The sequence below is a fragment of the Nicotiana tabacum genome, chromosome 19 (genome assembly GCF_000715075.1).
Source record: "Nicotiana tabacum cultivar K326 chromosome 19, ASM71507v2, whole genome shotgun sequence".
NCBI lineage: Eukaryota > Viridiplantae > Streptophyta > Magnoliopsida > Solanales > Solanaceae > Nicotiana > Nicotiana tabacum.
Genome location: NC_134098.1, coordinates 65,131,034 through 65,145,729, shown reverse-complemented (window position 1 = coordinate 65,145,729; position 14,696 = coordinate 65,131,034). Strand labels below are relative to the sequence as shown.

The following is a 14,696-nucleotide window of genomic DNA, read 5'->3' as shown; positions in this document are numbered from 1 at the left end:
TTAACTATTTATTGTAGTTAAATAATACTATTTGATATGGTAAATGCATGACAAAAAGTTATAACTAGCTAGCAGAGTTTATTGTCTCTTCGAATTTTGTGGCTATATTATCTTATAATAACAAATAATTATAATTTTTAAGCAAACTATTGCCATGATTATTTATGACATGAATAAAAAAGAATTTTTTGCATTCAATGTTTCTTGCAAATTATGTTAATTACATCATTGCGATTCATAGTTATATTAACCGTTTATATAATAGCCAATATATAATTTCATTCATTAAGGTTATACGTATCGGTCACTAGTTATTCATAGCAACTATATAACTCCGTTGACTAAGGTTGTAGTCATATAACCTATGTTAATTACATCGTTATGATTCATAGTTATATTAGTCGTTTATATAATAGACAATATATAATTTTATTCATTAAGGTCATACATATCGGCCACTAGTTATTCATAGCAACCATATAAGTTTATTAACTTTTGTCATAGTCGTATAACCTATGTTAATTACATCGTTGCGTTGAATTGACCGTTTATATAATTTTATTCATTACGGTCATATGTATCGGCCACTAGTTATTCATAGCAACTATATAAGTCCATTAACTGAGGTTGTAGTCATATAGCCTATGTTAATTACATCATTGCGATTCATAGTTATATTGGTCGTTTATATAATAGCCAATATATAATTTCATTCACTAAGGTCATACGTATCGGCCACTAGTTATTCATAGCAACCATATAAGTCCATTGACTAATGTCTTAATCATATAACTTATGTTAATTACATCGTCGCGATTCATTGTTATATTGAATTGACCGTTTATATAATAGCCAATATATAATTTCATTCATTAAGGCCATACGTATCGGCCACTAGTTATTCATAGCAACCATATAAGTCCATTGACTAAGAAAAATTAGACAAATCTAATAAGAATTAAGAAAATAAGTTTTGATCAAATTTCATTTATGGTGAAAACTAATTATGATTGACTCCTATTTTTATAGTAATTAGATTTTGCAAGCTTTCAAAAATTAAGATTCTTATTTTAATAGCTATTCACTAACCATGTGATCCGTTTTCTTCCATTCCATTTTTTAAAAATAATTTAAAAAAATATTATATAGAGAAAAATAATAATTGTAGGAACGTTGTTACAATATTATATATAATGTGTTTAAAAAATAAGAAAATAGTTTTTTATGATTAATATCTTAATTGAGAGCGATTACTTTAAGTCTGAACGCATAAGATGATTTTTTAAAAATGGGGTCCAATTTAAAACATAAAACGATATGACTTATTTGAATTTGAGATGAGATTTTTTTTAAAAATAAAAATATAATAAGAAAAATCATATTTTGGATATGAGCAATAGAATCAAAGTTTCTTTTAAAATAATTTTTAGTTTTTATTTGTATTATATTAAAATGAGTGTGGTGCAATAAATATTATTTTAAACAAACTAATATTTCTTGTACTACCAAGTTTCTTGGTTTGAATTCATGTTTAGTTTAAGGATAAAAAAATGAAAGGTTTGTTTTGCTGATGTGTAGATCGTATATTTTATTAAATCAAGTATATAATTAATTTTTATTAAATATACAGTATAATTTGCTATACACATAAAATACACAAAGTATATAGAGACTTTTTATTTTCATATGTATGGAAACATGTATCAATTTTAGTTGCTCAATGTATTTTGGGAATAGAGATAAGTTACTGTATTTATTAGTGTGTTTTGGAGGGAAAAAATATTTGGGGGAAAGATTGCAAAACTGAATAAGGTTATGATAGTCTTTTTACGAGTGTGGTCACATTTGAGCCAAATTAATGTGGCCGTTTAGTAGCTCTCCTCGATTATATGTAACATGTTCAAATACCAATAAATCAACCTTGTTTTCTTAAATACTTTATCATGTTTTACACCCATGCAATCAATAAACGACAGAGTACTAATTGCTTCAAATCCTAATTCCTAACAACTTCTACCATTGTACTATAAAGTCTATTCTTAAATCAAAATTATGCTACTATGATAATGAAAACATATTTAAAGAAAATGGAGAAGGAAGTAAAAAGTCATTTGATTGTTGAACATTCAAACACATTCTTCAAGTTTGTTAATTTAGTTTACCCTAGGTGTCTTTTTAGATATCCTATAGAGTAAACCATTCGCACTCACATTTAATAGAAATTTAGATAATGTCATCGATGGAGACACAACAACAACAATAATAAACTCAGTTACAAGTAAGGTTTGAGAAGGTTAATGTGTACGAGACCTTACCCCTATCTTGTGAAGGTAGAGAATCTGTTTTCAGATAGACCTCCGGCTCAAGGAACAATGACAAGGAAGCAACCAACAATAACAATAACAAGCTAAAAAATAAAGACATAATGTGTAATAACAAAGATGTAGAGATAAGAAATACAAGAATACTACTGGTAAGAATGACACACGTGTAATAAAAAAGATCAAGGAGCAAAAATGTATATAAATATTACTAATACTACCAGTAAGACTAGGAGAAACCCTCTGCCACCTATCAACATTCGACCATAATTCTCGACCTCCACACCTTCCTATCGAGGGTCATATCCTCGGTAAGCTGAAGCAACGCCATATCCTGCCTAATCACCTCTCCCAAGTACTTCTTAGGCCTACCTCTACCCTTCCTCAGACTCGCCATGGTCAACCTCTCACACCTCTTAACCGGAGCATTTATGTCTCTCCTCTCCTCATCACGTGCCCGAACTATCTCAACCTCGATTTTCGTAGTTTGTCTTCCACATGGACCACTCCCACCTTGTCCCTAATAACTTCATTCTTAATCGTATCTTTCCCGTTATGTACACACTTTCATCTCAACATTCTCATTTCTATTACTTTCATCTTCTCGACATGAGATTTCTTGACTGGCCAGCACTCAATACTATATAATATTGATGGAGATGACACATAAATTGAAAAAATATTTAATGAAAATAAAGTATATATTAAGACATGAATGAGAGTAAAATAGTCAAAATTCTCTCTGAACTAATTTTTTTAAAAATGGTGTGTACAAGAGAATCATGAAAGATAATTTGAGACGGGTGTAGTATTAAATAAAGCAATGATTAAAAATCACATCCCTTGATTTTCGTGCACTTATCTCTCTTTTCCTTTTTCTTCTTTTACTTTTTTTTTTTTTGGGTTGCAAAAACCTCATCTCCATTAAAGATCTAGAGTCCAATTTGTCTAATCCGAATCGAGTCTACTCGTGAAGAATTTGAATTTCGTTGTCAAGCTGAAGCAAACTCATTTCTAGAACCTCATACTCCACGGAAAAATTCTTTTTGAAAATTAAATTTTCAAAAGTAAGTCACTTTTGATGTTCAATTACCAGAAAGTATATTTAAAAATAGTATATATTTTTCACCCAAAAATCGTCTCTTTTGCTTACCTCATATCAATTCTTAACTTCATATTAGTGTTCTAAATTTTCTTTACCTCATATCAATTCTTAACTTCATATCAATGTTCTAACATTACATTATAATCAATCTTTAATACTAAAAAGTGTCTAAAACACTATCCAATTTGCTAACTCTATGTCAACCTTCTATAATTTTTTAATAAACTTTTTCCATTTTCAACCAGCATTTAAAATACTTTTAAAAACAATAAGTCGATCTTTTCCTCTCATACCGTTTGAATCCAAGATTCATGGAAAATGAGGGTCGGCAGTTCCCTAAAAATCGAATTTAATGCACAGGCAGTAAAACAAGGATTTGCATATAGTGACATTTATTGGGACTTATCCCAATTACTTCTTATTTAACCCCTAGTCAATTATTTTAGTTATTTTCACACATATTAAAGAATTTATTTTTTAACATTAATTAATAATAAAATTGATCATATTAATTTTTACTATCTTTTAAATTTGTTCATTAAGAATATAATAAATACCCAAAACTCTTTTTTCTAAGGACAACTTTGGAAAAAAATTAATGCCTTCTGGATATCTAAAAAATTAAATATTATAGACCACAAAAAAGATAAAAAAAATCAATTAAATTCGGCGATACCAAATACAAAAAAATGCATTTTTTTCTGGGATGGGTGGATTGTAGAATTAGGAAGTAGTGACGTCAAAGCTGAGACTTTTGAAAGGAAAAACAGCGGACGAGAAAAGTTTTGTCAAAATTTGCTTGTGCGATGTCTAACACTTCAAAATTGTTAGGGGAGGGGAATTAAAAAAAAAAAAAAAAATCTCTTGCTGGAAAATGTCCCAATCATACACTTCTACATCAACGTTTTGTCCCTCTCTTTGCAAACTATGGAAAATGTCCCTATCATACACTTCCATTGTTGTCTTATTGTTGTCTTTCATAGTTTACTGGAACTTAACAAATATATGGGTCAAGAAATACAATAAGTTTTGAGGGTATATGTGGGTAAGAGGAGTTAATAATAGCCATCCATTAAGGATGATGCTTCAAAATCTGCAATCCAACTACTGTTTTCTGCTGCTGCTTGTTTCAATCCAATGTTTATTGGTGATAGTCTTTGGTACAGATCACTATAGCAGAGCTGACTTTCCCCCTGGTTTTGTTTTTGGTGCTGGAATTTCTGCCTATCAAGTCAGTTAAAAGATTTCTTCCTTCTTTTTTTTCAATAATCAGTTTGTAATTGATGAATAGTAATTGTTTACTCTTTGATTGGTTATATTTGAGAAAAGGTTGAAGGGGAAGCATTTGAAGATGGAAGGACACCTAGCATTTGGGACACTTTTGCTCATGCTGGTCTGTATGCGCTTCGCATCCTTGACCTCTTTATAGTCCCATTAATCTTGAAATTCAGTAATAGTTTGTCTTACAGCCCAAATCATGGTTCGTATTGTCTGTTTTGGCCTGACCGGTTCTTGGATTTGTCACTTGAGCTATGTCATATCGAGCCCAAAAGCATAAGATACTATGTGAACTTGTACTGTCTTATATAGCACTTCATTTTCTTCTTCGCTAGCGTTTGGATATAGATTTGGTTGAAACTTGAAAAACAAAAATTTGAAGTTGTGTTGAAAAATAATTTGTGGAAGTTGAAATTGTGTTTGTACATGCATTTTATTAGAAAAAAACTTGAAGTTTTGTGAGTGAAAGAAAAAACTTCACCCAAAAGTTGCCCTAAACCAGTTTTTGGGAACTTAGAATTTTTTTTTTTTCAAAAACTGATAATATTCTATGAACAAACAGTGTTTTAAAAAAAAATTCAAAAAAAGTAATCAAAATCTATGGCCAAACGGGAGCTTCATTTCCGATGTGGGATTTGCATTAAGTGTCATATACACCCTTTCTTCATAAGCTTGACACCCTAGAAGCATGTCAGTCATTATCCTAAATCCGCTTTCATCAGCCCCCTTCCATCGTGACTCGTGAGCGTTACATAGTTGTTATGCCGGAGACTTTGTTACATCCTTTTACAATTGCCTGACTGAAATGTCATTTTTTCCATCTACGGTAGTGGAGCAACCAGAAACACAAGTTAAAGGAAATTGAGATTTTAAGGCCATTTTACTCTTCAATAATTTAAAGCATAATCATAATATATGGCTTTGTGAGAAATTTCATCTTTTAACCTCAATAAGTCTTGTCTATTCCATGTATGAGAAGTTGAATGTGTGATAAAGCCAACACATCCTCTTTTTATTTTCTTTCCTAATTTAAGAATATCCCTCATTTATTATAATTCAGTTGCTTCTTGCCAAACTGAAGTTGTTCGGTGATGCACAATCAATCACTGATTATGGTGCAGAAAACTGGCATACTACTACGGAAAGTTGTACATTTATATGTCTGTTTTTGGACAATCATTTATATGTGGAGCACTTCTTTCTTTTAAATTTAGAGTCTATTTATTAGGAAACAAATGCTGTGAGTTAGATTAATGCAGATTGGCATATGATATTTCAAGTTATTGCTTCCAGGTTTTTCTGGTGGAGCCAATGGAGACATAGCATGTGATCTGTACCACAAATACAAGGTGTGTACAATCACTCTGTTTCAATCTGATTCTTTTGAAATCTCCCCCCTCCCCCCGACTGCTATGAAGTAACACGGTATAACAAATTTCAGTGCCATCAGCAGTTAAAGGAGAGAGTAGTTTGCATGTAAGTTTAATTGACATCAAAGCTAAAATGGACAAGTACAACAAGCAATTATAGATGAAGAATCAGTAGCACACTGATTTCCTTGAAAAGCAACTGAGAGAACTGTTCAGTTTCATTCTTAGGATTTAGAATCAATTGAACTTCTTACAAGTTCCTATCTTCCATTCTCTTAACAACATGCCAAAAAAAGCATTTAACTAAGCCTCTGCCTCTTTAAGCCTTACTCTTGAATCTTATTTGCTTAAGCTTCTTAAAATTGATCTTACATAGTTAAGTCCTTCGCACAATAGCATAATCTTAGGTTCGGGGTAGTGTCTTTGTTATTTTTAGTTTATGTGACCAGGAGGTCACGTGTTCGAGCCGTGGAAACAGCCTCTTGCAGAAATGCAGGGTAAGGCTGCGTACGATAGACCCTTGTGGTCCGGCCCTTCCCTGAACCTCGCGCTAGCGGGAGCTTAGTGCACCGGGCTGCCCATTTTGGTCTTCAAGAAATGGTTTGTTCTTTACGTCTTGTAAAAAGTTGGTAGCACTTAAGTTCAATCAGTTTTTTCCTAAAGAAAGGGATTTTGAGTTCATCAAATTTCCGTGGCAGGAAGATGTCCTATTTATGGTCGACACAGGCTTAGAAGCCTACAGGTTCTCTATTTCATGGTCTAGACTTATTCCTGGTAGGTTTAGCCCCTTGATACTACTTGAAAACACCTCACGTTATTCTCTTATTTCCATCCCCTTTGATGCCGTGTTTGTTCTCTTTCCAGGTGGAAGAGGACCTATAAATCCAAAGGGTTTACAGTTTTACAACAATTACATTGATGAACTTATCAGCCACGGTCATACCAAATTTCTTGGCAATTTCAGTACTTTTTGTCGATTACACATATAGAGAAAAAAGAAAAGCAAAAAACTGCACTTCGAGATTCCTCTGAAGAGTGTATTAAAAGTGTTTCATATCTTTTAATATTGCAGGTATTCAACCACATGTTACACTATTTCACAGTGATCTACCGCAGGTACTTGAAGATGAATACGGGGGATGGTTAAGCCGAAAGATTGTGTATGTCTATAGCTTATTTTTAACCTGTTTACTCATATATCAGTTTTAGTATCAGTCCATCAGATACGATTAACTTCAACAGTAGAATTTGATATCGACTTTAGGAAGGACTTCACTGCATATGCAGAGGTATGCTTCAAGGAATTTGGTGACCGGGTGATGTATTGGACCACCATTAACGAGGCCAATATATTTGCGATCGGAGGTTATGATATTGGCATCACTCCTCCGGGACGCTGTTCTCCACCTTTTGGAGTTAATTGCTCTAGAGGGAATTCGTCTACTGAGCCTTATATTGTTGTTCATAACATGTTACTTGCACATTCATCTGCAATGAAATTGTACAGGAGAAATTACAAGGTAAGATTCAAAGATTTCAATATAGAAGCAATCTGGTCACTTAAATAACTTTCATCCGTATAATTATTGAAGTTTCAATGATTTAATGTTTTGGTTTTTTATTGTTCTGAGGCTATAGTATGAACATTCCCTATTTTTCTTATAGTTTGATCAATTTTCACCAATTTAGAGGGGAATTTTATCACCTCATGTTCCTTCTATTTGGAGGATGTTGGTTATGCTATAAAGGGTGATTGGGTAATAAGTTTGATAAATAATAATTTATCTAACATTTGTATGTATTTATTTAAATTTAGCAAATAAGAAAATATTCATTTCGTTCCCGTTAGTACTATGTGCGACACACATGTGCAAACTAGTTTAGATAGCAAGTTAGTTTGTAATCTTGGATGTTTGGCATTGTATGGCTTAAGTGCTTTGAGGAAAACTTCTTTCCTTCTTCTCTACTCCTGTTTCTTTGATGAAAGTACTGGTCTTTGTGGTCATGTAAGTATATCCTTTCTCATTTCCAGTCCCTTCTACTACTTGTGAGTGAACAAATTTACTTTAAGACGTGCTTACTAATGACAGCAAAATTTTGCAATGCAGTCCACCCAACATGGTCTCGTGGGATTTAATATATATGGTTTATGGTGTGTACCTTACACAAATTCAAGGGCTGATGTAAATGCAGCAGAAAGAGCCAATGAATTTTATACTGGTTGGTGAGTTTTTGAATTTCATTGACTGATTAGAAGTATATCTTTCTGACAGGTAAACTCTTGCCTAGCAGGCATATCAATATTACACTTTTTTAAAGGACATAATTAAGTATATAAACACATGCCCCCAAGGCTTTCATCTAGTGGTAAGAGCTCAGCGGGTGATGTGTGGGTTAGGGGTACATCACGTATGTGAACCAACCAACTGACAAAAGCTTGATATTTAGGTGGAGAAGGGTAGAGGGACGTGCCCATTACCGAGTTTCAAACCATGCGTCAGTTATAAAAAAAAGTATATGAAAATGTGCTATCTAATAATTTAAACTTTTAGATAAGATGATTACGCAATTCAATATGGTACAAAGCAGACAGAAGTATTGAGCTCAAGTTCGTCCTCTCCTATTATAAATAAATAAAAATTCACAAAAAGAATCAGACCCTAACGTAAGGAGCATGTTGATGACCTAAGTATATAAAAATGTGCTCTCTCTAACAACTTATGCTTTTAGATGAGATGGGCTTACAACTCAATCTTTTTATCCTGTATTTGCAAGTAATATGTTTGTTTACCATATTCTCCTGTTCCAACTTTGGCTGCAGGATAATGAATCCTTTAATATTTGGAGACTATCCCTCTGTAATGAAGAAGGCTGCTGGGACAAGGATTCCAAGCTTCACCAAATATGAAGCTAAGCTAGTTATGGGCTCAGTTGATTTCATTGGCCTAAACCACTACACAACAGCATCTGTTAAGGACAGGTCTTCCAGCATTGAAAAGCATAGCAGGGACTTTAGTGCTGACATAGAAGCAGATATCTCACGTATGAAATCCTGTGCTAACTAAGATTGTATTTGGTATGACGTAGTGGTGGCAAAATGGATAAAAAAATCAGTTATCAACCCATATTATCCACTAAAAAATGGGTTGGATATGAACTTTTTAAAAACGGGTCAAATATGGATAAGAACCATATTATCTGCTTAGAAAATGGATAACTAATGAGTTTGGCTTTTACATTTGTAAAGACTCAAATTTTGGGTTCTTCAAGTTTGGGAGAATAAGAATTCTTTCCAAAGTGATCATATTCAACAAGCCATGGATAATATGGATATCCATATTATCCGTCAGTTAACCCGTTTTCTATCCGTATTAAATATGGTTCGGGTCGGATATTTTATCCGTTTTTGCATTACCCATTTTCGACCCGCCCATATCCGATCCGACCTGCCAGTTTGCCACCCCTAGTGGAAGCCACTGTTTCAGAAAGTATTTTTTGGAAAATGATTTATTTTTGGAAAAAGTTTTTCGGTGTTTGGTTGGTTGGAGAACAGAAGTATTTTTCTGGAAAAAAAGAACATTTATTAAAGATTGATAAAATTAATAGCAAATTTGAGTACTGTTTTTGATGAAACTTTTGAGTATTAAAGTTGGTAATAATGTTTAAATGTTGGTCAAAGCAGTAATATTAAGTTAGGAGTTAAGATAGTTGTGAAGGAGAACGACTTCCGCCCGAAGGTGAGGAAAGTCATTTCATTTTTCCCCCAGAAAATGTTTTCTCCAAAAAATATTTTTCTCAACCAAACACTAGAAAATAAGAATATTTTCCGTCATGCCAAACACACCCTAAATAAAGATCACTCTCTCATATTTTAACCGTTTGCTAACTCAGTTTCATCTGGATGTTTATCCGACTTCATTCAAATTATCTCTTGCATAGTTTATTATTTTATCTGCTTATGATGGATTAGGTGATATCAGTGAGCTCTCTAATTTTACCTTTTATGGGTTTCTGCAGTCGGGGCATTGGCAGCAGATCAGGTGAGGCCTCTAACATAAGTTCTTATGTGATGTTTTCAAGATTTACACATTCTGTCACTTAAACATTGTTTGACTTTAGTATCCAGTTATACCTTCTGGTCTTTATGAATTTCTGGAGTACTTAAAAGAAGCTTATGGCAACCCGCCGATTTACATTCAGGAAAATGGTGCGTCCTCTCCAATCACGTCCTCTCTTTTGATTTTATGCTTTTGCATGCAATTTGTGGGTTCTTACACCTGTGTGCTCTAGCAATGTTTTGCCTTATTCAGTAAATATATATAGAGGCTGATGCCTACTCAGTGGCGGAGCCACATTGAAGCAAGGGGTAAGTCCTTCGCCGGAAAATTACACTATTTTTCTAGATAATTTTTTATTTTATTTTATGTATATTTGCTATGCTTTGACTCCCCTTGACTTTTCGATATATTTAATTATTTATATTTTGACATCCCTTGATGAAAATTTTGGATCCGCCACTGTGCCTACTATAAGCCAAATTTGTCCCTACAACCTGGAAACTTCAACCACTACGGACAATCTACTCAAAGTAAAGCATGTATAACCTGGTTTCACTTCTAGCCTGTTTGGCCAGCATAGGAAAACTACTACTAGTGCTTATTTTGGAGAGTCAGGGTATTTGGACAAGCTTTTGTGAAAGATAAGTGTTTTTAAGTAGTAGAAGAGGCTATTTTCTGCTGTGTGGAAGAAGCTAAGAGCGTGTTTGGAAAGCCATCTACGAATTGGATTTGGGTAATTGGGTGTAATTACACAGTTTGGCATGTTTGTCTTACTTGGTAAGCATGGAATTGCGTGTAATTTGAGAGGCGTAATTACACTCTCCAATTCTCAAGGGGAGGTGAGAATTGGTGGTAATTACAAGGTTACTTTTTAATTTCTTTCCTTTTTGTTTTTATTTTAATTTATTTTCTTTATAACTTTTTATTTCCATTATTTTAATTTTTTGTTTAGTTTTACTTTTAAATTTCTTTTTTAATTTTAATATATTTGTCTTACTTCTTGTGATTCCATATAATTGCTCGTATATTTTATTTCTTATTTATTTTATTTTCTTCATTTAGCGTAACTGCATTATTATTCTACTTTTTGAAACTACATCTCCTAATATTAGAAATAATGAGTCATTAACAAACGTGCCATATAATGAGTGATGTCATTAAAGTAAAATTTCGTTGTTGAATGAGGTTATAAACTTATTATGTTTCCTAATCTTAAGTTGTATTGGAACTTATTTTTATTATGTTGGAATTTGACATATGTTAAACTATTTTTTTTTTTTTTTGGAGTTTGAAATTATGATATATTTATGGTTCTAATTTACTTGTTTTAATAGTATTGACTTGTTAATCATGTTGTTCATTTTTAGTTAGAATTGATAGATTAGTTTTGTCAAACATTTGAATGATGTTATGACATATATTTATAAATGTTAATTTATTTTATCAAACATGAAATCCATGATGTTCTTACAAAACGTATGTTTTTAGTTTTTATAATTAATTAAACTATATATTATTAATTTGGAAAATATATATCAATTATTTTTACAATATTAGTTATAAATATATGATTACTAATTAATTTATATTCAAGAAAAAATATGCATCTTAAATACCAATCTATTATCATTTATACTTATAAAAAATCATTTATAGGCATATATTTATTATATTAACTTTTAAGTTTTGATAATTACTTCATTTAAAATTTAATCTAACTGTGTAATTACACTTGTGCAAACAAACAGTACGCTTGTAATTACAATATAATTACGTTATGACAAACAAACAAGTCGTCGTAATTACTTTGTTGTGTAATTACTACCCTAGTAATTACACCAATTCCAATTACCAGGTGGCTTTCCAAACAGACCCTAAATAATGTAGCTTCTCTTTAGAAGTAGAAACAAAAGTTGTTTTTTACTTGTTATCATTACAAAAATACCTTTACGAAAATTTATATTACCAAACTATCCCAACCATACGGTCAAACACAAACCTCATGAATTATCGTCAACAAATCTGTGATCAAAGTCCCATAAATATGCTTTCTCTCTCTCTCTACTTTTTGATTTTATTTTTTACTTTTAATTAAAAGAAATTGAATATGTTAATTAAAACCTCTCATAAAAAAAATTCAAATCATTTATCTATTTAAATAAAACTAATTGTACAACAAATCTCTACATGTCTTTGTTTTAATTTGATACTCTAAAGCACTTTCGGAAAGATACCCAAACTACTTTTCTTAAACTCCTTTCGACAAAAGTACTTTTCAAAATAAGCAAATTTTTAAAGGATCTTCAAACAGTCATTTTCAAATAGCGATCTCTTCATCTATGTTTCCTAGGAACACAACTTCCATTATTTTTTACTAAGTCAGAACAGGAAACTGTATCCATATCTTTCTATTTTCAAGAACTTGGTGATTATATGATGATCTTGGAAGCTTGATCTCCCTTAAATAACAACCTCTCAACATTTCAGCACCCTGTACACTCCCCCCCACACTTCCTGTTGTGGGGTATTCTGGAAAAATATGATGAAGTTTGTAGTTGCAATATCTGCTATACTGTAGTTTCCTCTGAATTCCAAATGTAAGATTTCAGGATGTTAGCATAATCTTGCGACTTTCTTCAAATTCCTGAAGTGAAAAGTGTTTGAGATGGTTAATGATTTGTTTTAGCAGGTCAAAAGACTCGGCGTAATGGTACACTAAATGACACAGCAAGAATAGAATATTTGCATGCCTACATTGGGAGTGTTCTTGACGCTGTAAGGTAAATCTCTTATAACAAAGTTATTGACTGTAATGCAGGCAGAGAGAGAGAGCTCTGAATCGTATCTTTGATGTTATCTTTGGAAGAGATGAAAGGTCAAGCTTATTTGCCTCTTGTAAATTTGGCAAAACACTTTCCAAAAACTGAACAAATCAGAAAGTTATACATTCTTGCAAGTTAAAATGTTGAGACAACTATCTTAATCATGTTGGGTAGGATTTAAATTACATACATTGGCCTTGTAAAGATATTTTACGCGATCAGTGTAGTGTTGTCATTTTTATTAGTTTACAAATTAAGGCTCGTCATAAGAACTTACCTGTACCTTATAAGTGACCTGATTTGTGTAAATACTTTTTACACCATCAATGCATAGACTTAAAATCTTTATTTTATTTGTTTGCACTGTGGCAACAGGCAGGCGCCTTAATTGCTAATTCAGCAAGTTAATTGGTTAAGAGCATAACTTTTTCCTTTTCTTAATCATTTTTCAAGTTGATGTAGACTAAGCCTTTCTCATGTGCACTTGGCTAAAAAGCTTTTCTTTTGTTCACTCTACCTATATAATGCAGGAATGGATCGGATACAAGAGGGTATTTCGCCTGGTCCTTCTTAGATGGTTTGGAGTTACTTGGTGGCTATGGACCGAGCTATGGCCTCTACTATGTAGATTTGGATGACAAAGAATTAACAAGGTATCCAAAACTTTCCGCATACTGGTACGCCAACTTCTTAAAGGGAAAAAGCTCCATTACCAGTGCAGCTTCCAAGTAGGGGAAGCTTCCTATCTACAAATCCTAGTTTTGTTACTAAATATAATTGGTTCTTCTGTAATACGGTTTTATCTGCACAAGATGCTAGATATTTGTCAACCCTTCTCAAATAATATGATTATACCTGCACAAAATTCTCCATTCTGTATCTGTGAGTGATAAATGTGGAAAGAAAATCAATACTCCTTTTCATGAAACCCCACAGATTGTCAACTTCTGTCTTGATCATTTCATAGGCACAAGGAGCATATCTGTCTCAGGCTTAGCACTTAAGCTACTCTAGTAGTCTTGAGCCTTAAAGATCAATTATAAATCACAAGTGTCTCAGGCTTTAACCTTTGGCCACTTGACATCTTCACAATATGCATTGGGCACCAAAACAATCCTGCAGGATATTGGAGGACAAATTATTTTCAGGAGTTCTCCTAAGGATAAAAATGGGGGGAAGGGTGGGCGGACTTGGGGCTGGGAGCCTTCCCTCGATACAATTTTACTCTACCCACCCAGAAAATACATATCTGCACTCAGTGTTTGCATCAATTTTAATGCATATTAATTATGGTTAAGTTTTAAAGGTTAATGTGCAAACACATGATATACATATATTGTTCTGGTCAAAACACCAGCTGCTGATAATCTTCTTTTTTTAAAAGCCACCTTAGATATTATGATTTGGTAGGAAACGAGTCACGGACCATATCTTGGGAAGAACATATTGAGGTGACGAACAACCTCTTTCTATCTCTTAGAACTCTATGTCGAAGTTCATTAAAGCAATTTTTAGAAGAAAAAAAATTGTAAAATAAAACTTGCTTGGATGATATTAATTTTTTCAGAAGTTTTACAAATATTCCCCCCCCCCCCCCAAAAAAAAAAGTCTTGGAAAGAGTTCTAAGCTTTACGAAAAACCACCTTGTATTAGACACGCTATTACTAAAGAATTTTCAAATGGCCTTTCATATTCTCAAAAAAAAAAAAATGGTAAGGAAATATCTAACGTAGGTAGGAACT

At 32.6% G+C, this 14,696-nt stretch overlaps 1 protein-coding gene across 4 annotated transcripts; it reads left to right on the top strand.

Moving 5' to 3' along the window:
- Positions 1-4,183: 4,183 nt before the first annotated feature.
- Positions 4,184-13,819, top strand: LOC107778884 (beta-glucosidase 11). Of its 4 annotated transcripts, XR_012702727.1 has the most exons (14): positions 4,185-4,657; positions 4,756-4,819; positions 5,998-6,053; positions 6,773-6,848; positions 6,939-7,010; positions 7,147-7,234; positions 7,339-7,594; positions 8,183-8,298; positions 8,896-9,116; positions 10,092-10,114; positions 10,194-10,281; positions 10,385-10,440; positions 12,822-12,912; positions 13,485-13,507. XR_012702727.1 is itself a non-coding variant. In XM_016599209.2 (13 exons), the coding sequence occupies exons 1-13, from the start codon at positions 4,466-4,468 to the stop codon at positions 13,684-13,686; spliced, it is 1,548 nt and encodes a 515-aa protein (XP_016454695.1). In that variant the 5' UTR covers positions 4,185-4,465; the 3' UTR covers positions 13,687-13,819. The 4 variants fall into 4 exon arrangements, 3 of the variants coding, with proteins under 3 accessions (XP_075093966.1, XP_016454695.1, XP_016454696.1); XM_016599209.2 differs by lacking the exon at positions 10,385-10,440 and having other exon boundaries at positions 12,819-12,912; positions 13,485-13,819; XM_016599210.2 differs by lacking the exon at positions 10,385-10,440 and having other exon boundaries at positions 4,187-4,657; positions 13,485-13,819.
- Positions 13,820-14,696: the final 877 nt, after the last annotated feature.